This window comes from Papaver somniferum, chromosome 11, assembly GCF_003573695.1.
Source record: "Papaver somniferum cultivar HN1 chromosome 11, ASM357369v1, whole genome shotgun sequence".
Taxonomy (NCBI): Eukaryota; Viridiplantae; Streptophyta; class Magnoliopsida; order Ranunculales; family Papaveraceae; genus Papaver; species Papaver somniferum.
In genome coordinates, this window is record NC_039368.1 from 40498765 (window position 1) to 40526044 (window position 27280).

Genomic DNA, 27280 nt, shown 5'->3' on the forward strand with positions numbered 1-27280 from the left:
TGCCAAAGGGCGAGATCTCTTTGCGTCATATTGTATTTCGTACGCATTTCCTTCGTCACATGATCGAATGTCTAAAAGTAAAAGGTATGCCAATGGAGGGTGCTGTCGATGCTAAATTTGGAGCTGAACATTTTGAGTGTAGAGCTTGTTGATGGCAGTGGAATGGATGAAACCTCTTGAATATAAACAAGTTGTTTTCGAAATGGACTGTGAAACTGCACTTCACAGTGAAGAATTACGAGTACACTTGTTAAATCATAATTTACTTCTTTCAATTAAAGACAAATTTATAATCAATAAGTTTTGGTTTTGTAAGTTAATTCATAGGTCTAGAAACAATGTTGCTCATAATCTAGCAAAAAATGCTAGAGTTGAAGCAATATCTTATTGTCATTATTATCATTATCTCCAGATATTGTCAAATAGATGGAGGAAGACATTAGTAACAATTAATCAAAAAATTTTTCTTAGTAGCAAAAAAAGAAGAAGAAAAAGGAAAGAAATGGAAGGCTTTTAGCCAGTGAAGAGAAGAAAACTCAACAAGATGCCACTGTTGAGATATAACAAAAATAAAATAAAATAAGGCTTTTAATCACCAGAAGGAAGTCACTCAAACATCCAGTGTATGACATACTTGGTGACTATTCTTTTCTACTGTTGAGGTAATCAAACATCCTATATATGATTTGTTCTTCAGCCTTCGTTGACAATCACTCAGGCGATAAAGCTGTATACAGAGAATCCGGTTATTGAGGTTAGAACTTCTAACCTTAATAACTGGAAGGCCTCGGTAGTTCTTAACAGTATGTGCTTAGCCCGAGGATTTGCTTTCTTCTTTTTTTCATTTAACTTTTAAACTTTTGTTTACATTGTTTTTGCTAGGAATCTTTCTACCAGCAGTAAAGTAAGAACAGATTTTAACATGATTGAGGGAAAATTACAAAGAGCTGCAAGTTGTAGTTCTATACAAAAATGGAAAACTGAAAAAACTATTTTACTTCGTTACCATTTAGTAAGCTGACCTGCAATCCAAAAGGAAATGATAACAACAAGATGATGCTATTTAACGTGGCTGATGGATGAAACGTGGACTGCTGCTGCTGCATTTAGGACTTCCATACTGTGTCGCCTTCTCACGGTAAACTGGAGATTTAGAACTAGCTCTAGGGGATGATTTTTGCAAACCCAGATTTTTCATTAGTGCCTGTGCTTCATCAATCTCCAACTCTGTTTCCATAAAAATCAAATCTACCATTCAGATATATGCTATACATGACATTCTATCAACCCTAAAAAGGACACTTGAATTTTTAGTAAGCAAATAAACGATAAACAAAACCTTAGTTACCATTTTTCAATCGTTTGCTGTTTTCAAGAGCTAGTTGGTTCTTGTAATCTTCAGCTTCAGAAGACCTGACCATGTCATCTAACTCGGCTTCCAAGTTGGGGAACTCATCTTCTTCATCAGTGCCAAGATCAAATGACTCGGGAAGCAAATGAGCAATTTCGCTTTTATCATTTTCATCAAAAAAATAACCTTCTTCTTCCTCCTGGCAGTTCAGCCAGTAGTCACGGAACCATGTTGAGGTCTTCACTAGATCCCACCATTCCGGAGAAAAATCCTCCACATGACGAAATGCCTCTGGAATAAAGAGGGGTGCATCTGGGTTCAGTGAAGATTTTTGTTCTGCCACCACTGCCGCCATTTCCTGTTTGTCTGCCTTGTTTTCCAGCGCTACATGAAGAAAAAAAATAAAGAAGGATCATTAGCTAATTCATTCATAAACGCTACATGGAATAGATAGATGACCACTGTTTGTTCAGCTATTGTAACAACAACATAATCACAATGCTAGCATAAACAAACAATAATTTCAATTTTCCCTCTGGAATGGTTATTAGTTGGTAGTTTCCTGACTACAGTCCAAGTTAATTTTTCTTTGTGCAACACAGCATAAAGAAGTACTAGATATACCAACAGACCAATATACCTAATTATTTTTTAAATATAACTAACTACAAAGAAAAGAAAAAACCTCACATTCAAAACAAAATAGTTTTACCTAATGTAGCTGAGAGCATATCAATCTTTTCAGAACGTAATAACCCGTATTTTGGTAGCAAAGAGTAGGGCACATGTCATTCACAACATATACCAGACCTAAGTATATCTAGCATTTTTATAACAATCAACTTCATCAACAACTAGTACCTAATTGAAATATGACCTAACATAAAATTAGGCCAACACCAGAAACAAAAAAGAACCAGTATACCAAACACCAGTGATGAATAGCCTAATTTAATGTTTTGGGTGATCTCAAACCTAATATAATACAACAACAACAACAAAATTAATCTGAACAAAGCCATACAAGTTAAGTGAGACATATTATTATCTTACACATACAAAAGACACCCTTCTTTAAGTATACTATCTCAGAATATAAGAAAAAGCAGTGAAGCAATTACAATCTAAAAATCAAATGTTAAAACAAGATAATGAGCCTAAATGATTCTAACACAGGGAGAAAAACATATAAGAACACTCGATCAGATGCTTTCTGATTTGAAAATCACATGGTTAAAACTCAATTTTCAAAAGTGATCTAAATTTTATTTCTCCAATAACTTTGCAGCTACAGATCTGAACTCCTTCAAACAGAGATTACAGTAATTCTTTAAATTAAACCCCTCCATATCACAAATATGCAACCAATATATCAATATATTAGTCGTTCCTCGATCAAAATCACATAGATCATAAGAATTAAACCAAAACCAAACAATTCGAATTGCCGCCTAAAAAAGACACACGTTAAACCAAACGGCTTTTAATGTTCAAATAAGTAAAATGATAAGTTCTATTAGAGACAAGATTCTACTTCCACGATAACACTATTCCTTCAACGATAGCTTAAATCAGGATCAGAATACATTTTTCAGCATCAAAAGTTTCATTTAAATCCAAGGATCAGAAATTTCATTCATAATAAACGAAGCCATACAATTAAACTCAAAACTGTTTCCAGAAATTGATGTTGTTGTTACCTTTAACGAAGAACAGCGCAACAAAATATCTCTTTTCCCGATCAAATTAATTCACCGGGAAGAACAAAAACGCTTTAAAAATGCTCTGAGAATTTTCAGGGTCTAAAAATGACTATTTATATACAGAACAGTATTTTATAAATCCGAACCTGATTTGGTTCGTTACAATACCGAACCTAATAGCTTCCGAGCCACTTAGTTGGACGGGCACTAATAGGTCATTTATCATTTGACTTCAAATTTGGATGCTTTATACAGCCGGTTACCAGTTTACACAGCTAACCCAACTTTTGCTTTTCAATTCGCACACGTCAGGAATGGTAATTCACATGGGAAAATCACCGACCTGAAGTAAGCGACGGAATCCAATCTCTTTCCTTGTTTTTTCTTTTCTCGGAATTTGGAAACGACGTGCTTTGCAGTACGCGTTTCTTCAGGACTTCAAGTCCACACTGAATTCGAGACATGTCTCCCCGATTATTCCTTTCTGTCCAAGTACAGTGTCTATTCTCTTGTCCACGACAATCAGTCTATTTTACCTAAACGAGGGGACCAGGAAGCGGAGAACTAGGAGAAATGGGTGGGAAACACGAATTGCCTATTGTGAATGGCATTTTCAAGAAAGAACAGAAAATAAAATGGTCGCCGGGAAGTGGAAAGGAGAACGTCAGCTTGTGGAAAGAGTATTCTAGATCCATTCTGAGGCCTAGGATATACGTACATAACAAAACAGAACACCAACTATAGTTATAGAAACGAAACCTCTATAGTTATAGAGACGCTTCAGTTTCACTAGGGTTGAGAATGAGCAACATATGCGCCCGAAGGTATATTTGTCTTTATAAAAAAAAATTGCATTGTTTTCCTTGATCTTCTCCAGTAGAACTCCCTTTCTGTGTTGAATCGAAGCTCTTTCAGGACCGAGACATCTTGACTACACACCCAAAAAGAACCATCTTGAACCCCGATTTTGCTCAACATTTTCTGCAAAACACGGCAAACAAAATTAAAATTTGCATCAGATTCTACTCTTTACAAAAGAAAAAAGTGGTTTGGTTCACTGAATTGTACAAGTAAAGCTGGAGTTACCTTGGAGATTAAATCTTAATCCCATATATCCACCACAACAACAAACATTATCCTCACCTGTGCAGAATGAAGAGCAGAACCTGATTCTCCAAGGTACCAAGCTTTGAACAACCTTCATGAGACAGTTGAGAAAAAGGACTAGCACCTTATGACGTCACAATCTTAAGAGAAATATGCCATTCTGTCTCATTATGCGGAACAAGTGATTGTAAAAGTCTCGCTCCATCAAAATCTGTCCTTGATACAGAAACTGCAGCAGCTTAACACTCAAATTTCAGAAGATATCCCTGCACTAACATAAAAAACCATGTAAAAGTGGAAAAGCCCACCCCTCTTAGCGAATCCAACCCACGCAGCCAGGACAATGTGTTAACTGAAAACAGGTGACGAAATTATGTTAACCCACCCCTCTACAATTCTAGCTGTTAGCCAAATAAAAGAAAAATGCTTGTCTAAGTCATAGCCAAATTTGAGTTCGGACATGCTAATAGTCCAGGAGCAATGAACATGTGGCTAAAGCTGCAGAGACAATTCCTTGATGCCAAGACAGACCCACAATCATGATGAATAGAGAAACTCATTGCTATAATAAGAAACGCGTGAAACAAATGCAAATTTTAGTCATGAACTCGAGACTCATCTGAAGAACTACTTTTTGTGACTATGAAGAATGGTTGCAGTAAATTACTGGATAATGATTAATATCACACAGCCGAAAGGATGCTAAAGGAGATCCAAGAAATACAGGACAGTAGTCGAAAAATGCCTCATGTAAACAAAGAAGTATTCGGATCTCTGCTTTGGAAGCAGCCGAACAGATTCTAACAGATAGCAGATAGACAAGAACCAAACATGTAAAACGAACACATGGTCAGAGATAAGATGGTACCTTGTGGATTGTGAGAGTTTTTGATTCCCCATAGATGACTCCTTAAATTCTTAAAAACTTATCACTATAAAATATTATAGCTTCAAGTTTCAGCTACAGGCATCATGTAAATTGTTTACATGTATTGGCAAACGAGTTAACGAGAAGATATGGAGTGCTACTTTTTTTACATGGAAAGTATTAGTTGCAGGAAGAGTGAACTTGAAACTTACACAACAAATTGACTGCAGCATGATGGAAAAAAATAATGTCATTATAAAATCAATGAAATTCCAATCCACTTGTGGTCAAGCTTTCCCTAACACGGCATTCAAAGGCATCCATGCTAGAAAAATCAAATGGACCTCTACTGGTACATCCACCCCCACCCCCAAAAAACGAAAGAAATCCTCGATGGGAAATCTCCATCCCATATGAAATTTTTCTATCAGCAATTCTCAATGAACAGCATTTCTGTTTAATACTTGTTCCCACTGGATTTTAAGCCTACTGTGAATAATCTGGAGCTCCACAACTACTGTAACAGTTAATAATGAGTCAACACTTGATTTCCTCTTGTATTTATGGATTGCGTTAATGTTGAAGGGGATGCGGGTTGCATTAACTCAGCAGGGGCACCAAAGCCTACTGCCAAAGGCATCTCTGGATTAGCAGGTGTAATAGCAATACCATCCTCAACCTCATTATGTCCCACCACTGGCGCTTCCTTCTCAATGACATCCTCAGAAGTTGTGCAAGATAAATTAACTGTTCCAGGAGGTGATCCAACAGATATAAACTGCTCATTTTCTGATTCAACCATACATGCATGGGACGAAGGAATATCATCACAGTCAAGAACCGTATCTACCTTTTGATCTTCATGACCTGAATCTGGAACTACAGTATGTAATTCCTGCTTTTCAACAGACTCGGTACCCTCTTTTGATTCAACGCCACTTATCATAAGAGTCTGGTCAGGAGAAATGACATTCTTTTCTTCATCAATCGACTTATTAGAATCCGGAACTTCAAGTGCTTTTTTAACCTTGTTATTAGAATGAAGAAGTGTATCTGATCGTGGCTTACGGACATAAGTGCGAACCAAACCCTGACAACCATCACTGGGAGCAAATTCATGTCTTTCATCTTTTCCATTAGAAAATTCATCAATATCAGGCAATTCCTTGTCACCACATTCAGCTCCGGAACGACATTCCCCTTCATTGATATTGCAGGAAATTGCTATGTCCATCATATGCGGGCAAACAGGAGGGCTACTCTCACGGCATTTATGACACCGGAATCCGATAATTTTAGTGGTGCTTTCCACTTTGCACCCAAAAGCATCTCCATGGAACCATTCTGCGTGACATGACAACAGTAAGTTAAATCAGAAGGAAAATAAACCCTGAACATGTGAACAGTCCCAGGAACCATTTGGTAACCTTAAGACAATGATTACAGGCTAAAACCGAGTACACGGCCTCATTTTGCTCTATATAGAAGAGCCACAAATCAATTAAAAGACACCTATTGATTAATTTAAATCTTACCAAAGGATGCTTAGCAAATATAAGCATCTTTAACCTTAAACCTATAGGGTTTCTAAATCCCCAAACACAAAGAAAAGTCTAGTAGATTAGAATATAAAGTTCGTATACCTTGGCATTTTTCACATTTGATATAAATTAATCTGGATGTATATTCTGCTTCCAAGCAAAGACCACAAATGGGTTGTGTAGAGAGGGCATTTGGATTTTCAGATGGCAGAAGTAGTCTTCCTTCCCCAAAATCCATGACACGAGCATCATTTGGTTTGCTTGAAAACCGAAGACCATTAAGCCAGAATGCATGATAAATCTGTGTTCTGTTCCCTTTTGGCCAACAGACCACTTTCTTGGATCTACCTTCTTCATGTTTCTTGCTGATCAATTTCTTAGGTCGACCACGTTTTTTCTTCTTCACGATCACTTTCTTAGGCTGAATTTTTTGTTCCACTGGGACCCATTTTCTAGGTCGACCCCGTGTGTTTTTCTTGGTGATCCCTTGTTTCTGGTGACCTGGTGTGTGCTTTTTGGTTCCATCCAGCTCTTTCTTTTGCAATTCGACATAGTTAACTCTCTGAATAGAACGTCTTGGTCGCTCAGATATGGAGGTTATTTTCTCCTGTGCCACTGGTTTCCCCTTTTTCATTTTCTTTTTAATTTTTACGAATTTCTTCACAAGTTTTTTCACATGATTTGTGCTCTGGCACTTGTTGCATGTATATGTACAATCTGCAGAAGTTTTGCCCTTAGGCTTCCTGAAATGCTTTTTATGGAAAAAACCTGAATGAAAACATATAAACAATAAGAACTCATTATAGTTCATTTGACCAAGAGCAGTGATGCTGAAATTACTAAAACTATTAACTAGTCTTGAAGACCATATCCATTTATCAATTACCTAAAAAGACAATAAAATATCAAAGAAGCACATCATCTCCCGCATTAACAATCATGGTTGGATTCAGTAGCAGCAACTAACATGGTCACAAAGTGTTCTTCCTAAATATTCTGTACAGTAATCAAACTTCAAGAAAGTCCTACAAATTTATTTTTTAAGAAAATAGCAACAATAAGAGTCTAGCAGAACACTGGTCCCATGAACATCACCAAATAGCATTTGTGATGATGACTTTGCCACAGAATGGAAAGTAAATTTTTATTGTTAATGTGAATCATTTCCTCATTGTGGACGAAAAACTTTAACAAGTGTCCTCATTATTTTTGAGAGGAAAATCAGCATTCTAATATTATAGTCTACACATTTACTGTCCAATTACTACCTCCATACAGTTCTTACAAACCATGTTCCTGGTGATTTTCCTCTTGTACGCATAATTATCAGCATGCTTTCAGGAAGTGATCATAATATATGGATGCAAAGAGAATATGGTCAAATCCAGAAACAGGGAAAACATGAAGAATCCCATCTAATGATGGAAGAATAAATGCTTACCTTTGCAATCATTACAGCTCACAGCTTCCCTGTCAATCAAAAAAAAAAAAGACGATTGTGAGAGACATACAAGACACTGTTGACCAATTTGGGGAACCATGTATAGAATGTGATGTCATAGCCTATCAAATGAAGCATTTAAGGATGCAACTAATGAGCATAACAGGGAAAAATTTGCAAGGGTCAACAAATAGAAAATTTATTTAATTAGTTAATCGTCTCTCTCTTTCCTCCAGTTATCCAATGAGAACATTTAAAAATGCCTTCGGTATCTATTTTCTTCAGCCTTTCCTACAAATCAAATGTTTGCACAAGTACTAATAGTAGAGCAAACCCAGGTTCAATTGTTAGCTCAACAAATCAGCCAGAGTCGCCAGGTTGCCACCAGGGATCGATTATTTCAATCTGACTCACGATCAGGTTGAGCCTGTCACTCTCAGGTTTAGGCCTACCCAACTCAGGGCCTAGCATATACAAAATGTTGGCACTACGCCAGCATATTGCTCTCCAAAGTGCTTTAGAGCATCTCCAATGCAAAGGGTCAAGGTCATCCTAGGTGGAGTACACCTATATTGTAAACGGCGAGCGCCTTTGGTGCCTAGGCACCAAAGGCGCACTAAGCGCAGGCCTGGCGCCTAGCAGAAAAGGCGCCCAAGGCGCCAAGAAATGCCCATTTCTGCAATTCTCCATTTTTTCCGCGACGCCTAGGCGCCAAAGGCGCTAGGTTTGGCGCCTTGCCTTGCCTAGCGCCTTTTACAACATAGGAGTACACCTTTTTACTTGTGGGTTATTGCTAGATGACAAAAAATGATAGGTAAAAGTTTTTAACTAAAATTCATCTCCAATCCTCAAGGTCTTATTCAACCATTTTTCTTTGAATTTAGAGACAAAATGATGATGTGGATCTATGACCCAAGGTCATGAAGAAAGTCTAATTTAAACTTTCTCCTTTACCCTCACTTAGCCATGTCATCACCTTTTATGACCTTGACACTTACATTGGAGATGAAATTATGGTGTAAAAAGTCTTAAATCATATGTGGCATGCTTTTCTAAGACCTTGACCCCTTGCATTGGAGATGCTCTTAGGAACAGCAAGATTTAAACAAGTGTAGATAAACCAGTTGAGATATTGAGCGTGTAAGCAACAATCAGCAATCTTACTAGTGAGGGGGATTGCAATATTTTAATATTGTTGCATGGGATTCGTGAAACGAGTATAGATAGTGTAACGTGAGCAAAAATTGGGTAATACCTGACCAACAAATCTTTTTTGCACTGTCCACATTGGTGATTTTCCGATTTCGACAGGAGATAAGAAAGACCCTGTTTTCTGGAGGTCCTTTTAATTAATTTACCAGCTTCTCCGCGAAGCACTGCAGAGTCAGTCTTATTGTGTATGCGAGCAAGTTTTTTCCCTTCAAACGCCTTCAGAATACTTAAAGGAACATGTAACTCATCCAGCCAATACTTCTTCCTTTCGCTAGCAGATAATTCTAGCATGACTCCATGTTGGATAACAGAATCCGGAATAGTTCTTCTTTTGCCAAAATCAAGCAGATATTTCACATTTGCTCCTTCGACGCACTTCCTTCGAATAGTAACCTTCTTGAACAGCCTCCATGATTTTTTATAATCCTTGTCTATAAGAGATAAAAGTTGAGCATTTTCAATCTCATCCCACCTAATGTTCGAGTCAAATTCCCTAACCTGACAGCAGTGACGAAGTTAAAGTTAACAGACGAGCTGTGTCATGGTGGTTGACATGTACCTGAGAATATTTTTGGATATATAAATGGTGTTGTTTTACCTGGCAGGCAAGCTGTGTCACGGTCGTTGACATCTCTACAGCAGCTCTCCAAGCAGTATATCTGATTCTCCTAGCAGATTCCGAATTGTCAAGGTACAAAATAGTCGGAATTTTACCACAGCCAGCTGCAGAATTTAAAATAAATACCGTAAGAAACCCTTAATTAATTTGACCAGAACTGCTACTAGCTTTTCCTTCATGAAAAGTAAGGAAAGAAAAAAGACCTTGCCGGCCACTCTTCACGGCCAAGAACTGAGGCAAGATCTTGCAGTGAAACACTTGACGTGAAACTCGCCCACCCCTCCACCAGAATACGCCTGATCGGCCCCCACCATTTACAGTTGGATTGGTACCAGTAAGTGACAATTTGCCCCGCTTTTTACCACCCCCATTCTTTGAAGAAGACACCTGACCTTTGGTCATGGCATAAGAAGCAGACCCCGTTGTAACAACAGAATCAACCACTTTGAACCAATCTGCTGAAAGCGCGATATGACGCAAATTGGACTCTACCTGCAGATTCCGAGTTGCAACAACGAGTCAATAACACAAGTATGAGAATGGTGATTCAAAAAAAGTTGTTTGGAACAAACCGAAGGCAAATACAACTATAAATCTTCATACAATAATCATTAAAATAATCAATTATAGACGTAAAATTGATTACAGGCACTTTTTATTCAAAACAGACAGCCCAGAATGCAATTGACTCATTAAAGATTAAGAAAGAGGGCTTGTGAATTAAAATAAAAAATACTTACACTAACTAACAGATTTCTCAATGATGCAACACTGGATGCCTGGGTAACAGTTCTACGCCAATGCTTGCTGTAATGTGGATTACGCCACGGACCCGAAAGTAGACCAGATAAACGTTCTTCAATGGAAAGGATATGATGTATGACAGTAGTTAGATGGCTTTCATTATTTTTTATTGAAGAAAAGTCGGTCCTAAAGCCTTTTGCAACAGAATGTTTAGCGGTGATGCTAAACAAGCAATCCTTGCTATCGGTAGATCTGCAAGAAAAACACCACCCGCAGCTTTCTTTCTCAGCATCCATGGGCAGTCCATAAATGCTTGACCAACTAAACCTAGTCATACTTTTAGAAATGAGATTCATCTGTTTTGCAATAATCTCCTCATCGGATTTCTTTAGGTCCTGAGGTATGCTTTCTGAAGATTTAGATAATAACTGTCCAGCAATGGAGGCAGATATATGTGCCAAACTATAATAGTTAACATAGAAATCGTCTTCAAACACCATGTTTGCTGATGCAGGAACTGCAGCTACAGTATTCTGTTTTTGTTCAACAGCAGAAGCAGCAGGCTCCAAAGAATGATTCCCAATATTGGGAGTAGCATTTTCCAAGGATCCAGTGTAGTTAAGATCTTCAAAAGAGTAGTTGGAACAATCTGCCTCATTCTTCACAGGCATTTGAATGCCTTCAACACCTTGTGATATTTCAATGGAGCCTTCAGAGTTCGTAATAGGTCTTGTCATATCCTTAACCTGGACTGCTACTGAAGAAACTGGGCTTCCAATAGACTGCAAAGAAACCTTGCAGCTTTGACCATCCAAAACTTTGTTCGTGGCAGAAATTTCACTTGGTTTCGGTTTACTATCCACAATCAGGTTTCTGTGAACAGTGGGAGTCTGAAAATTCAAACGATCTTTTGCTTTTGAATCAAAAGGAGTATTCCAATTTATCGAGACTGCATTTATTATGCCACTGTAAAGAGTAGACGATGACCTCAAAACTTCAATAACAGCATCTAAATCATCCCTGTGGTAATAATAGTAAGACGATTCTGTCTCGCATGAATCTGACCTGCAAATACAAAAACATGTGAAAAATTCGAGTCGGGTCTGAAACAAGCAAACAAGACTTGGATGCTGATAGAAAAACAAGGAAAAACAAGACAAATCTCTATGAGAATAATGTCAAGTTGCTTAATAAAATGACTGCTAACAAATTTTCAAATTAAAAAGAAACAGAGTAATATAGAGGACACTCATTAATTCTCTTAGGAACATCATTATGTGTGATGTCTATTATTGGACTCATTGATACTGGTACAAAGCATGTGACACATACACCATTATACACTGAAATGCCTAGTATGTCAAAGTGTTGCAACACGCATAGTGAATTTTTCTTGTATAACTAGTTTTAAGAAGTCACATGTTTCATAACTTGAACAAAAAAATTAGTTATCATTAATTGTACTAGTCTTGCGAAGCAACTGAGTTATCTCATTGCAGAAGCAAAATTAGTTATTTTTATATATGGGTCAATAAAAACACGCTTATGTTACTTTATCAAAAAAAGTAATAACAATAACAAGCAAAAAACTTTATTATAAAAGCCAAGGAAGACAAAAAAAAGGAGACACAGACTTTACTTGAAGAAAAAAAATAGTAATGAAAAGAATAAATAATACAGATAGTGCCCAACAGGCATATTCGGAGAGCTAGGCATTTTCCGAATACAGAAAGCTACATTAAAAAAAAAGAAAGACTTTTCCAGAATGAGAAAACCAAATTCAATAATGGGTTCAAGAAAGCAGAAACTATCTTATATAACATATATATCAAGGATAATAACACCCAAGAACTGCCTCAGGTAGATGCTAGGTGGCATATTTTATGATGAGTGGAAGAAAAATAATTAACATTCTAAACAATTGACTTACACCAATAGGTAACCGCAGCTGGAAAAAAATAGCCGCCCATATGGATCTACACCCAGCAGCTCTGCTCCACGAAGAGACTTTGATGACTTCATCGATGAATAATGTTTGTCCATCACACATTCCGGGCAGTACCAATCACCTTCTGGCAAAAGATCCTTGACAACCCCTACGCACCTTGAATGATAAGCAGCCGGACAACCATCACAACATATTAAGCTCCCATCCATCTTACACAAACAGCATTCATCACTGTTCCAGTCATTGGTTTCATCAACAATCACCTCCGTCAAGCCAGAACTACCCAATCCATTCACTGGATGTTTCCTCTTCTTGTGATTCTCACTGTTTGAAATGCGGTCGATATCAGCATCGTTCTCAGACGCTACATTTCTTCTGTTGAGTTCCAACCTTATGACCTCTGCCTCAAGTAGATCATCACATAAACAACGAAGTATCTCCAGCTTTATGCTTGGAGACTGTTTATAGTAATCGCTGTTCAAGAGCTTCAAACGACTAAGCTCGTAACCAGGTTTTAATTCTGAGCCATGAATCAATAGGTACTCAACCATGTAAACAGGCCAAGTAACTAAGTCCAACAATTCCCAATTAAGACTCCTACAAGAAAATCATAATTCGCTTAGACAAAACTATACACATGCCGATAAGCCAAAACAGTTAGAGATCCCGCCAGATTATAAGGAGAGAAGAAACTCTGGAAGAAAATGGATACCTCAAGCAATTGGAAGCAGATTGAGATCCTTCGCTAGAAAGGAACTCCATCTGCAACTTCAGAGTTCGCAGAATAGACACGTGAATGGAATCAATAAGGGAATTTGGGACCTTGCTATTCGCCGCTACAGCAAAAGCTTCCAAACTGAAGGGACTCAAGAATAATATAGCACTAAATGACCTTAAGCAGGAATAAACCGAGAAAAAATCGAAGATATGAATTTCGTCTAGGTTCAAATTTTTAGACGAAAGTGGCAATTCCATTTTTGAAGGTACAAGGTTCTGCTCTGTGAATCCTTCTGTGTGTAAGCCTTCAGATATCTTATCAGTGTCAGGAGATATGTCTACTGCCGAGGATTCTTCCACCGTCAAGACATTTTGAAGCGAATAAGTGGAATTAGTTCTACGAGAACTCCTTCTGAGCACCATCTCTGTTGTAGCTTTCATATTTCCAGAGGATTTTTTCCTTTTCTTACTTCTAGGTTCTTCCTTATAATCACTATCCAAACCTCCCCGCTCCTCAACAGTCTTGGGGTAAAATTTAACAATACTATTAACAGTTGCTCTACTAATTTCATAATCAACTGAATCACCTCTTTTTGATATACCACCTAAATCAATATCCTCCTCACTGTCAACTCCGGCATCTCCCTTCACATACTGACCAAAATCAATACTACCCTTCTCTTGGATTACTTCAGAAAATCCAATTGACCTAATATTCATAAAATCCTCATCAACCTTAAATTCCTTTGTCTGGATTTCTTCCAAGAAACCTAAATCATAATTCAAATCATTGTCTCTCTTTGCAAACTCATCAGTACTCTGTCTCACATCATTTTCATTCAAACCCAAATCAACACAACCATTTTCTCTCAGCTTCAAATTTTCATTCAAATCATGAATACAAACTACACTATCAGTTGCATTACGATCAACAGAAACATTAACCATGGAATTCTTACCTACTAAACATACCTTCTTATTTAGGGATTCCGAAAATTCCTCGTGATTACGCCCATCACTAACTTGGGTTTCTTCTTCAATTAAATCGTGTTCTTCCTCTTCCCGTACCCGTTTTCTCGTCTGAATCAATTCACTGCCACAAGACTCCTTTAATTCTTCTTCTACAATAAACGGAGAAACTTCTGCGAATTCCATTTCCTCGGAATCTCCGTCTTCATAGACAATACTAAATAACCTAGAAATCGGGTCAAAAGATCTTACTACACCAGTAAAGATCCCAAACCCTAGAAATTCTTTCTTCACTGCCTTACCCACCAACTCCATTTTCTTCCAAGAAAACTGAATCAGCAGACTCCATAAGCAGTAATATTATTATATCGAGGTGAAAAACGAAAAACGAACTTATATGGAAATGAAACTGAAAAATGGAAAATTATAAAGTCGTGCTTTGATTTGGGGAGAGGTAGAGAGTGCGCAGGATAAGATCCAGTAACGCCCCAAACAGATGAGAGAAAATAGGGAAAGTTTTTTTTTCTTTTCTTTTTTTAACTCGTCGAGAAAATGGGAAAGTTTGAAATGAAAAAGGAGTGTGGGAGTTGGAGGTTAGTGATTTTGATTCAACTTTGGGAAAGAAAGATGCTGTAACAGACTTTGCCGTTAGTGGCTGGCAACAATTACGGCAACACAAAGTGGGTGCGCTGGAGTTGCCAGAAAAAAAAAAAATCTTAAAATACCGCGATTAAGTGTAGTCGAGCATCCAAAAAGGGCTGCCTCTAAAAGGACAGTAAGTCAAAATCCCTGACTGGCGTATCTCTCCTATTCTGGAAGATCAAAGAGTTAACCAGAGTGACCATCGTTGGACTACAGCTTAGTTATTGTTGGAAATTTATATATCAATCTTGGTTACTACCGTACCATTGGAAGTGTTCCAATTACTTGGTACCAATTTTGTCTCAATTTAACCACATTCTTTGAGACAAAAAATCAAGCACTTTGATTGCCAATCAGAGATGAAGTTTACAAATAGACTGTACTTGTATTTCAATAAGACTCTAAATCTGATGCATGCACTGATTTACACAATTCTAAACAAAGAGAAATATATGGATGCAAAGTAAACAATGAAAACAAAAGTAGAAAAACAAACAAACTTTTTGTGTAGAATGATCTCTTTACTTAAGACATTTAATGTCCTGTATAGTATATTGTTACAGGTTAATGGTATATGTCTCCAGCATCCAACAATACCTCGATGTTTTTAGCAAAAAATTGATGAAACCGAATCAGCGAACACAAACTCTCTCACTCTAAAAAGGTTTCAAATTTTCAAAGTAATTTTTTTTTTGTGTTTCTCCTTCTCGGGAAGAAGGGTTTTTTAACGCATTGAAACAACACGACGGTTTTAACGAAACAGTTTCTCTTCAATTGGGACGTAACTGTCGAGATATATCTTCACAAATATATCTGTTGGGAATAGACACATTTTTATTCACTACTTCAATATGGATTGGGGGCCATATCCAAAATTCATATTTCCTATAATCCCCCACATGAATGAAGTTGTCTTTACAGAAAATTGAAAAATAAAGTTTAATCATATACTCTAATGCAGATACTAGAGAATTGTGCGTGGAACACCACTACATAAGGAGAGATAGCTTTTGGCTTTGAATCTTCTCTAGCGAACATCTACTGGGTTTACTAGTTGCTAAGTGAGCGTGATGTCTTGAACTGCTCAACATTAAAATATAAATCGATGCAGTAGAAGTCACATAGCTTATTTCCTCACAAATGCAGTTTTTGGTTGTGTTCATTTCGGCTCTGAACGATGCTGGTTTTTCATGATCGTTCTGTACAATGTACTGCAAGGGAGTACTTTAGATTCGAGAGATCAATCTGTACAAATCCGGCCTAAACCAAGAAATGGTCGTTCCAGACTTGCTTCGGTCACAAAAAGGAGGAGAAGGGTTGGTTTTGGGGAGGGAAGCGAAGAGAGTGTTGAGACCAGAATAGTTGATTCTGGAAGAGTAGTCGTTTTGTGACTTGTATCAGAAAGTGGGAAGCTAACAGATGGGAAAGCTAGCAAACGTTTTCTGAGTGTTGTATGCTCCTGACCCGAACTTATTGTTCGGTGGAAATAGGTAATGCCTATTTATACAAGTCGAAGTGAAACGTATTTTGGTCTTATTAAGAAATGGAAAACGGGTGAGTAAATGGGAGGAGGTGGTAACCGGTAACGCTTGGAATTGGTGTTCCATAAAAGAAATCATTTTACCATTACTCCATGTATTTACTAACCACCTCATCCTTATGACACTTTCTTATAATGAGCGTAGTGCACACCGGACGTTGTAAACCGCCAAACCAATACCCAATAAGCATCCCCTAGTTTGTGACATGTGTTGATGTCTCGAGTGTTTTCGTGGAAAACATGTAGCATGTTGTTGTTGTCTGGCAAGTTGAGCTTCGAAGACTTTTCGGCTCGATGGTGACCTTCAACGGTGGAAATTTTGCATCTTAAGAGAAAGGTAGCCGTTGATTATTGCAACCTTTCATTTGGTAGCCAGTGACATGAAAGTATGATCAGTATGGCTTTAATATGGCCCAGTTTAGGCGCGGACAAAAGTTAGGGTTTTGACTTTGTTTAGGCGCGACCAAACTAGGGACAAAGGTTGTCATGCGTTAGCTGGTAACCTTGGACGGCTAAGATCTGCATCTTAGATGAAAAAGTGGTTGTTGATTGATGCATGCCTTCGTTTTGGTAGCCGCATAGGGAAGGCTGGCATGGTAAGGCGCGACAAGGTGGTTGGCATGCCATTGGCACATGTGGCATGGCATGCCTTGGCGCGGTTTGGCGTGGCCAAAACTAGGGTTTTGGGCAAAAGGTTACCATGCGTTGTTTGGCGACCTTGGACAGCTATGATTTGCATCTAGGATGGAAGGGTGGCCGTTGTTCGTCACACGCCTTCGTTTTGGTAGCCGCATGGAGAAGGCCGGCATGGTATGGCGTGGCAAGGTGGTTGGCATGTCATTGGCACATGTGGCATGGCATGCCTTGGCGCGGTTTGGCGTGGCCAAAACTAGGGTTTTGGGCCAAAGGTTACCATGTGTTTTTTGGACCTTGGACGGCTAGGATTTGCATCTAGGATGGAAGGGTGGTCGTTGATCGTTGCACGCCTTCGTTTTGGTAGCCGAGTAGGGAAGGCCGGCATGGCATGCCGCGGCAAGGTGGTTGGCATGCCATTGGCACATGTGGCATGGCATGCCTTGGCGCGGTTTGGCGTGGCCAAAACTAGGGTTTTGGGACAAAGGTTACCATGCGTTGTTTTGCGACCTTGGATGGCTAGGATTTGCATCTAGGATGGAAGGGTGGCCGTTGATTGTCGCACGCCTTTGTTTTGGTAGCCGCATGGGGAAGGCCGACATGGTATGGCGCGAAAAGGTGGTTGGCATGCCATTGGCACATGTGGCATGGCATGCCTTGGCGCGGTTTGGCGTGGCCAAAACTAGGGTTTTGGGCCAAAGGTTACCATGCATTGTTTGGCAACCTTACGGCTAGGATTTGCATCTAGGATGGAAGGGTGGTCGTTGATCGTCGCAGGCCTTTGTTTTGGTATCCGCATAGGGAAGGCCGGCATGGTATGGCGCGACAAGGTGGTAGGCATGCTATTGGCACATGTGGCATGGCATGCCTTGGCGCGGTTTGGCGTGGCCAAAACTACGGTTTTGGGCCAAAGGTTACCATGCGTCGTTTGGCGACCTTGGACGGCTAGGATTTGCATCTAGGATGGAAGGGTGGTCGTTGATCGTCGCACGCCTTCGTTTTCGTAGCCGCATAGGGAAGGCCGGCATGGTGGGGCCAAGGCCAATAGCGCGGATGGCTTGGCATAGTGGGGACAAGGGTTTGGCACGGACGGCTTGGCATGGTGGGGCCAAGGCAAGGTGCGATTGGCTTGGCATGGTGGGGCCAAGGGTTTGGCATGCCATTGGCGCATGGTGCGGCTAGCATGGTTGGGGCCAAGGCAAGGCGCGGTTGGCTTGGCATGGTGGGGCCAAGGGTTTGGCATGCCATTGGCGCATGGTGCGGCTAGCATGGTTGGGGCCAAGGCAAGGTGCGGTTGGCTTGGCATGGTGGGGCCAAGGGTTTGGCATGCCATTGGCGCATGGTGCGGCTAGCATGGTTGGCATGCCTTGGCGCGGAGATGTGGCTGGCATGGTTTTCCATTGGCATAGTGGTGCGACTGGGATGGTTGGCATGCCTTGGCACGTAGATGTGGCTGACATGGTTTGTCATTGGCACAGTGGTGCGGCTGGCATGCTTGGCATGCCTTGGCGTGAAGATGTGGCTGGCATGGTTTTACATTGGCACAGTGGTGTGTCTGACATGCTTGGCATGCCTTGGCGCAGAGATGTGGCTGGCATGGTTTGCCATTGGCACAGTGGTGCGGCTGGCATGGTTGGCATGCCTTGGCGCGGATATGTGGCTGGCATGGTTTGCCATTGGCACGGTGGTGCGGCTGGCATGGTTGGCATGCCTTGGCGCGGAGATGTGGATGGCATGGTTTTCCATTGGCACAGTGGTGTGGATGATATGGTTGGCATGCCTTGGCACGGAGATGTGGCTGGCATGGTTTGCCATTGGCACAGTGGTGCGGCTGGCATGGTTGGCATGCCTTGGCGCGGAGAATGTGGCTGGCATGGTTTTCCATTGGCACAGTGGTGCGGCTGGCATGGTTGGCATGCCTTGGCGCGGTAGCATGAGAATTAGGGTTTGGCATAGATGATGTCGGTCAATGTTAAGGGTTCTGTCGTGGAACATGACACATAAAAAAAAGGTACTCTGGTAATTCTTACGGAGGAATGTTGATCGATTCAATAAATGTGCTAATGATCGTAGTGACGTTATGTCAGATGCGCGGTTTTACGATTTTAACCCTAAGCTAAAAACCACCATCAATATTAAATCCCCTGCTTAGCTCGGAACGGCAGCATCGTTGCGAGGTAAGCATAAGATGGTGACAGGCTAAGACAAAAATCGAAACAACAAGTCGTGAAAAGATGGTCAGGAAGGTCCGACTAACCTTTTTCGAGAGGTAAAGAGTGTTTGTGCTTCCCGTGTTGCCGGCCTTGCATAAATTGTACTGGTGGTGCAGACCATGGAGTGGTGAGACGAAAATCGTCAGCTTAGTCTGGCCATGCATCACCTTGGCTTGGTTAGGGAACATTGTGACGCTGGCTTGGCGAGTTTGTTGGTGTTGGCGCGGCAAGATGGTGTAAGGCATGACGCGGTTTGGCGAGGCAAGCGGATGGTGGTGCAAGGCATGACACGGTTTGGTGAGGCAAAGCATGCGCGGACGGCTTGACATGGTAGTGATTTTTCCTTGCGCGCCCGATTGCCTCTTTTCCTTACTTGACTCGAATAGGAAGTCCTTTCCTCATTCAAATATCAAAGTATCACGCCCTCCTGTCTCGTTTGGCTTTCATTAGGGTTTTTGATGAGGGGTTTCGTTTGAGGCTGATTTCCAGGTCGTGATGTAATCACGTTCCGCTTATTCAGTCTGTGTTTATCTTTCTTCCTTTAGGGTTTCCACAGTATTTATGCCGGTGAAGTTGCATCGTGTTCCCAGTTTTACAACAAAGATTTCCTCTTGTTGAGTCCACCTCTCTTCATCATGTCGATCAGAAGTGAATCATCCTCGAGCCAGCTAGATTCTCCAGTCAAACGCGTGAGGCCTGACTCTTGCAACAATTCCCCCATCCGGGTCATTCGAGTCAAGAAGATTATACCAGTATGTTTTTATTGATCAACAGGTGTTTCATTGTTTACCGATGAATGACAAAAGTTCTCTTTTGTGTAGAGATATCCTGTCGGAGCGTGCGTTACCATCATTGATGAAGATGATTTGGTTACCCCTTTTCCTTCAAGCCCGATCCCACCAGCTACTGCATATCTGGAGAACTCCGACTTAGGAATTTCTTATCATGAGTATCCCAATGCAGGTTTGTTGTTCGGAACCCGCACGAGGTGTCTTTCCTCTAACTACCGAAACGTCGGTGGGTTTCTGGTGCGGAAAGAATTCGTGACTCTTTACACAAAGATATGGAAGATATATGGCCACATCGCCACCGAGAGTGTGGTGCAATATTGTTCGTCCTCTTTAGTTACCATAGTGAATTGTCTCTTGCCGATGGTCGTCTAAATGGAGAGTATGTCTATCCGTGTTGTCGCGGAATCAACTATTCAAAAGTGGTAGAATATGGTGTCTACCTGTGAATCACATTAGTTGGTTGCGACATCGTCTTGATATTGTGAAAGTCGCAGAGCCAGTATTCTTGCTGGCATAGTCCCTGCTACGAAAGCTATTCTGGAAGAGGAGAAATCTCTGGCCATGGAGTCACATAAGGTGGAAGAGTCAATCCGGAACTTGAAGAGTAGGACTGAAAGGTATCAAAGCCGATTAAAGATGATGCTTTCGAGGGATTACAATCTGTTGGATGGGCTTTTCTGAGTTATGTGGTTATGAGATGTTTGGTTTCTTTCTGGGTTTTAAGCTTGTTTTTGCTCTCTCTCTTTTTCTTTTTTTTTTTGTATTTTTTTTAAAAGAATAAGAGAATTTTATCGATTTACTTCAATCAAACAAAGGAAAAGAAACTTGATATTTGAGATGTGGAAGAAAAGTGGAAAGATGCCTGGCTATCCGTGTTTATGATACGGCGAGGCGCGAGGTGGTGGTCAGGTGTAGTATGCCTTAAGCCACTTTCCGTTGATGACTACTTCCAGTTTTCCCCCGTCTTCTTTAATGACCTTGTAGTACCCACTGTTGTACGCTTTTGTGAGTATATAAGGCTCTTCCCACTTTGCGGAGAATTTTGGTGCGGACGCGTCTTGCGGAATGTGTTTGGCAGTCTTCAGTACCAAATCTCCCACTTGAAAAACCTGAGGCTTCACGGGTTTTTTATATGCTATGGAAACCCTATTTCTGTATGCTTGTGCGTGTTCTTCCGCCTTGGATCTTCTGGAATCTACAGTGTCCAATTCTGCGACTCTGAAGCTCAATGCTTCAGCTTCATTCCATCGAACTCCGCTTGCTTCGGCAATCCTAGCGGATGGGATTTTAACTTCTGCTGGGAGGATGGCGTCTGCGTCGTAAACAAGGGAGTAGGGAGAGGCCCCAGTGGAACTTCTTGGTGATATCCGGTACGCCCAGAGCGCCATTGGCAATTTCTCATGCCATGTTCGAGGATTATCATGCACTGTCCGACTGAGGATTCGGCTCAGAGTTTTGTTGGTGCTTTCAGCCTGTCCGTTCTCTTGGGGGTAGCACACGGTGGAGAAGACTTGCTTAATTTCGAATTCTTCGAGTAACTCCCGTGCTTGCTTGTTTGCGAAAGGAGTGTCGTTGTCGGTGATGATATGTTTAGGCACACCAAATCGGCAGATAATGTACTCCTTAATGAATGTCGCGATTGTGGTTCCATTCGTCCCTCGTAAAGGCATGGCTTCGACCCATTTGGTGAATATTCGGTTGCTGTTATTATGTACTCGTGATGCTTTAAGGACGGCGGATTGATCTTTCCAATGATATCGAGTCCCCGACTGTGAAAGGGCCACGGACTGCTTATCGAATGCAGGGGAGTCGATGGTACATGGATAAGGTTTCCGTGAATTTGGCATTTTTTGCATCCCTGGACGAAAACAGTTGCATCATCCTCCATGGTTGGCCAGTAGTATTTCTCGTGTATCTGAAGAAATAATTTCCGTTTTCCTTGGTGTTCGCCTTCGTGCATCTCTTTCAGCATGATTGGGATTTCTGCTTCATTCAAACATCGTAGCAAACTTCCTCCAAAGCTCTTACGATATAAGATTCCTTCGTGGAATACGAATCTCTCGGACCTTTGTTTTATTTTGGCTGCATCCTTATTATTGATGGGGAGTACGTTGTCGTGAAGGTAACTGATATGTGGCTCCTGCCAGTCCCCAGCGTGACCGATATTAAAAACTTCTAATTGATGTGGTGGCGCTTGACAGTTGGAACAGGTTCTTTTAAGTAACCCAGATCGAGCCTCCATTTCTGGCCAGTATTAGCCAAGGCGTTGCAAACGGCGATAGAGTGTTACCACTAATGTTTTCCCACAGATTTCATCATGGACGCGGTTGAATTGTTGTTGTGCTTCTCCCCTTCCAAGACATCTTGACAAGGAACCGTCTGGATTTCGATGATATAGCACCCCTCGTACCATGAAGAAATTTTATAAGGTTTTGAGACTGACCTTTCCCTGGAAAAGAGAGCTGCTAAACTCTTGGATAATTGGTGTTCTCCAGTCGCCAGCTTCATCCTCTTCGGGTTGTGAAAGCCATGTTGAAGCGACGGTTCGTCTCTTCACTGTCAGGGTTTCCTCAAAACCTTCAAATTGCAGTTTTGATGCTAGCGTGGCTAGGCAATCAGTGTGTTGGTTGCCGCTGCACCCAATATGCGTTATGGTCGCGTCGGCGAAGTAGTTTAGCAGTTTTTATGCCTCCGCTCTGTATGGGGCCAAGGTTACTTCCTTCAGTGCGTATACTCCGTTCACTTGGTTGAAAAGTAATTCAGAATCCCCTCTTATTTCTATACGTGTGGCTCCAGCTCGTTTAGCCAAGGACAGTCCTATGAGAAAGGCTTCATATTCTGCTGAATTGTTAGTGCAGGGGAAGTCTAGCTTGAAGGAGTGCGAGAATACTTCACCGGCCGGGGATACTAGAACCACACCTGCTCCTCCAATACCGTTGTTAGTAATAGAGGAGCCGTCGAAGAATAGTAGCCACGTTTCTTCTTGGATGAAAGAGATTTCTGGAAAGTCTCCAGAGAGGTCCTCGTGTAGCGTCATGGTATTCTCTCCCGGAAACTCCCCCAGTAAATCCGCAACTACTTGCCCTTTGATGGCTCTCGGGGAAGCGCATGTTATGTCGAACTCTGACATTTGGAGGAGCCATTACCGATCTTCCCATTAGGGTCGGTTTTGAGAGGAGGAACTTCAGAGGATCGGACTTAGATATAAGCACCACTTTATTGGAAAGCTGGTAATGCCTGAATTTCTGGATGGAGTGGATGAAATCTAAGCACGCATTTTCTGCTTCGGGATATCTGAGTTTGGCATCTCTTAAAGTCCGACTGAAGTAGTAGATGGGATGCTCAATCCCTTCGTCATCTTCTTGAGCGAGGAGAGCTCCGACAGCAGTGTCACTAAAGGCAGTGTAGAGGTGTAGCGGTCTTCCTTGTATGGGAGATTTCATGATGGCTGAGGAAGATAATGTTTGTTGAATCTTCCGGAACGCTTCTTGTTGTAGTGTGATTCAGACGAAGCTTGCTCCTTTCTTCAGTAAGGGGGTAAACGAAGCAACAAGTTGAGCCAATCCTGGTATGAAGCGGCGAATGTAGTTTATTTTACCCATGAAACTCTGGAGTTCTTTCATGGTTCGTGGTGGTGGCATTGTAAGGACGGCTTGTGTTTTGACTGGGTCAACTTTAATTCCCTCGGCAGTCACTTGGAAACCTAGGAACTTGCCCGAAGAGACACCAAAAGCACACTTCAATGGATTCATCTTCAGTTTGTACTCGCGACATATTTCGAATACCTGTCGCAGAATTCCTGCATGGGCTTCCCGAGTTTTTGACTTAACCACTATGTCATCTACATAATCTTCGACTTGCTTATGCATCATATCGTGAAAAATGGTGGTCATGGTGCGTCGGTATGTGACGCCAGCGTTTTCCAAACCGAAGGGCATCACAGTGTAGTAAAAGTTTCCAAGAGGAGTTCGAAAAGCCGTCTTACTTGCATCATGTTCGTACATCTTTATTTGGTTGTAGCCGTTGTATCTATCCATGAAAGAGAACATGCCATGTCCACTGGTGGCGTCTACTAGCATGTCAATGTTGGGGAGCGGAAAGTCATCTTTAGGGAAACATTTGTTCAAATCCCTAAAATCGACACATCACCTAATCTGGACATTCTTCTTTTTTACCGAAACTACGTTGGTCAACCAAGTGGGGTGGTGAATCGGTTTGATGAAACCAGCCGCTGGTAGCTTTTGAATCTCTACCTTAATATGTTTTTCTACATCATGCCGGAATTTTATCGGGGTTTTCTTGACCGGTTTGGACCCGGGTATCACGTGTAAATGATGAGTGACTAGCTTCTCGTCCAAGCCAGGCATTTCCTCGTATGTCCATGCGAATACGTCTTGATATTCCTTGAGAAGGTCTACCAGCTTTACGCGTTCGTCCACCCACAGAGTCGAGCTGATCGAGATGGGTCACGGAGATTATTCACTCCCGACATTAACAACCTCAAGTTCGTCCATGGTAGAGTTGGTCCCGTTTTGTAGTTGTCGTGGTGCATCAGGTACTTCCTCTTGTGGCTCGTTATTACGTTTGTGTTCCATTAGGCGGAGAGACTATGCGGTAGTCTCTTCTGTTAATTGCTAATAGCGGCGCTGATATACAGTTTTCCCTTTTTTCATCGTGACCCATGATAAAATCTCGTCCTCGCTTGGTATGGGTGTAAGCCGCACTCCGGTTTGGCGGGTGGAGGCTGGCGAGTCTCTCTTTCGAAGGGGTGATGTGAGACCGGGTTTCTCCATGAAGCGGTGCAGGACAATCGGTTTCTTCAATGGACGTCCACTTTGGCAGTGGAGTGTGGTGAGCCTTGTTGGTTGTGGCCTGCAGGCCCTTTCTTGGCTCAAAAATCTCCATGCCGCAGATTGGCGCATAAGGAGATAATGATGAGGCGATGCGAACGACTTCTCCGTTTAACATGGTTTTCAAGCACTGGTGATACGTCGAAGGAATGATTACGTTATCGTGGAGCCATGGTTTTCCCAGTATCATGTGGTAATCTGGCTCCTTTTCGATTACCTCGAACCTTACTTTTGACTGGACGGGCCATATTGATAAATTCAAGTTGACGTACCCATACGTGCTGGTTTGGTTGCCTTCGAAATTGGTCATTGTAGTGGACTATCGCACGACTTCATTCGGCCGTATCCTGGCCGTTCTGAGCGTCCTGAGGGTAACAACGTTGGAAGATGCTCCCGTGTCGATGAGAGCCCTTTTGAATTCCACATCCTTGATACGAGTTGTAACGTGTAGGGCCAGGTTATGTCCTTCCTCTGCCATCATTTCGTCGTCGGTAAACGTGATATTGTTGATGGACATCTCTGGTGTTCTTGACGTTTCCAAGCGTGAAGAAATCAAGGACGCATTTAACGTTGTTCGATTGATGGCGGTGAACGTATCCATCCGTTGATCTTTTGAAAGATGTAAGAGTTCACATAGATTCTCCACCAGGGAGGCCGCTTCCTGGCCTACTGTTTTCTGGTTAGTAGTGAAGTTGTTGACTTGGGAGTGATCGTTTGGGATGTTAGTCCCCAGTCCTGGAGTTTCCGGGGCAAGTGAATCGTTCGATTCTGTCGTTAAGTTGATGAGGAAATCCAGTATGATGTTGATTGCATCTTTCATCAGACCCATATTCTTGGTGTAGATCTTCTGAATCCGCACCAAGTCAGTCAGCCTTGGAATTCCTTCGTCGATTGCGTTGTTGCGCGTTGCGTTGAGGGAGGAAACCTTGCCGTTTTCCTGAGTGGAACTTGAGGACACGAATTCAGCCCTAAAACCGACCATCTTCCAAAGTTAGAGAAACGTGTTCTGAAATTGGTATTGGAACCAAGAGATTGACCTCCCACTGTGGTCGCCAATTGTTTGAGGGTGAAAACGGTTTTTGCTGATTCCGGTAATTTCGGGCGTGTGGGTGAGAAACGAGTCTAAACCCTAAACAATGTACCGCAAGGGAGTACTTTAGATTCGAGAGATCAATCTGTACAAATCCGGCCTAAACCAAGAAATGGTCGTTCCAGACTTGCTTCGGTCACAAAGAGGAGGAGAAGGGTTGGTTTTGGGGAGGCAAGCGAAGAGAGTGTTGAGACCAGAATAGTTGATTCTGGAAGAGTAGTTGTTTTGTGACTTGTATCAGAAAGTGGGAAGCTAACAGATGGGAAAGCTAGCAAACGTTTTCTGAGTGTTGTATGCTCCTGACCCGAACTTGTTGTTCGGTGGAAATAGGTAATGCATTTTATACAAGTAGAAGTGAAACGTACTCTGGTCTCCTTAGGAAATGGAAAACTGGTGAGTAAATGGGAGGAGGTGGTAACCGGTAACGCTTGGAATTGATGTTCCATAAAAGAAAGCATTTCACCGTTACTACCTGTTTTACTAACCACCTCATCCTTATGATACTTTCTTATAATGAGCGTAGTGTACGCCGCACGCTGTAAACCGCCAAACCAATACCCAATGAGCATCCCCCATTTTGTGACATGTGTTGATGTCTCGAGTGTTTTCGTGGAAAACATGTAGCATGTTGTTGTTGTCTGGAAAGTTGAGCTTGGGAGACTTTCCGGCTCGGTGGTGACCTTTAACGGTCGAGATTTTGCATCTTAAGAGGAAGGTAGCCGTTGATTATTGCAACCTTTCGTTTGGTATCCAGTGGCATGAAAGTATGATCAGTATGGATTTAATATGGCCAAGTTTAGGCGCGGCCAAAAGTTAGGATTTTGGCTTTGTTTAGGCGCGAGCAAACTAGGGCCAAAGGTTGTCATGCGTTAGCTGGTAACCTTGGACGCCTAAGATCTGCATCTTAGATGAAAAAGTGGTCGTTGATTGATGCATGTCTTCGTTTTGGTAGCCGCATAGGGAAGGCTGGCATTGTATGACGCGACAAGGTGGTTGGCATGCCTTGGCGCGGTTTGGCGTGGCCAAAACTAGGGTTTTGGTCCAAAAGTTACCATGCGTTGTTTGGCGACCTTGGACGGCTAGGATTTGCATCTATGATGGAAGGGTGGTCGTTGATCGTCGCACGCCTTCGTTATGGTAGCCGCATGGGGAGGGTCGGCATGGTATGGCGCGGCAAGGTGGTTGGCATTCCATTGGCACATGTGGCATGGCATGCCTTGGCGCGGTTTGGCGTGGCCAAAACTAGGGTTTTGGGCAAAAGGTTACCATGCGTTGTTTGGCGACCTTGGACGGCTAGGATT

The 27280-nt window shown here is 41.7% G+C and overlaps 2 protein-coding genes across 6 annotated transcripts; both read right to left on the reverse strand.

The window, feature by feature from the left end:
* Positions 1 to 811: 811 nt before the first annotated feature.
* Positions 812 to 3208, reverse strand: LOC113320903 (protein EARLY RESPONSIVE TO DEHYDRATION 15-like). The gene is made up of 3 exons (XM_026568804.1): positions 3052 to 3208; positions 1349 to 1735; positions 812 to 1227 (listed from the first exon to the last, which is right to left on the reverse strand). The coding sequence occupies exons 2-3, from the start codon at positions 1704 to 1706 to the stop codon at positions 1064 to 1066; spliced, it is 522 nt and encodes a 173-aa protein (XP_026424589.1). The 5' UTR covers positions 1707 to 1735; positions 3052 to 3208; the 3' UTR covers positions 812 to 1063.
* A 515-nt stretch (positions 3209 to 3723) lies between these two features.
* On the reverse strand, positions 3724 to 14777 carry LOC113320902 (DDT domain-containing protein PTM-like). 5 transcript variants are annotated; one of them, XM_026568803.1, is made up of 11 exons: positions 13247 to 14777; positions 12517 to 13131; positions 10583 to 11651; positions 10046 to 10334; positions 9822 to 9946; positions 9267 to 9721; positions 8012 to 8040; positions 6673 to 7338; positions 5030 to 6373; positions 4141 to 4390; positions 3724 to 4035 (listed from the first exon to the last, which is right to left on the reverse strand). In XM_026568803.1, the coding sequence occupies exons 1-9, from the start codon at positions 14533 to 14535 to the stop codon at positions 5556 to 5558; spliced, it is 5355 nt and encodes a 1784-aa protein (XP_026424588.1). In that variant the 5' UTR covers positions 14536 to 14777; the 3' UTR covers positions 3724 to 4035; positions 4141 to 4390; positions 5030 to 5555. The 5 variants fall into 5 exon arrangements, with proteins under 5 accessions (XP_026424588.1, XP_026424586.1, XP_026424587.1 ...); XM_026568801.1 differs by having other exon boundaries at positions 4141 to 4427; XM_026568802.1 differs by having other exon boundaries at positions 4141 to 4432.
* Between the last annotated feature and the right edge of the window lie 12503 nt (positions 14778 to 27280).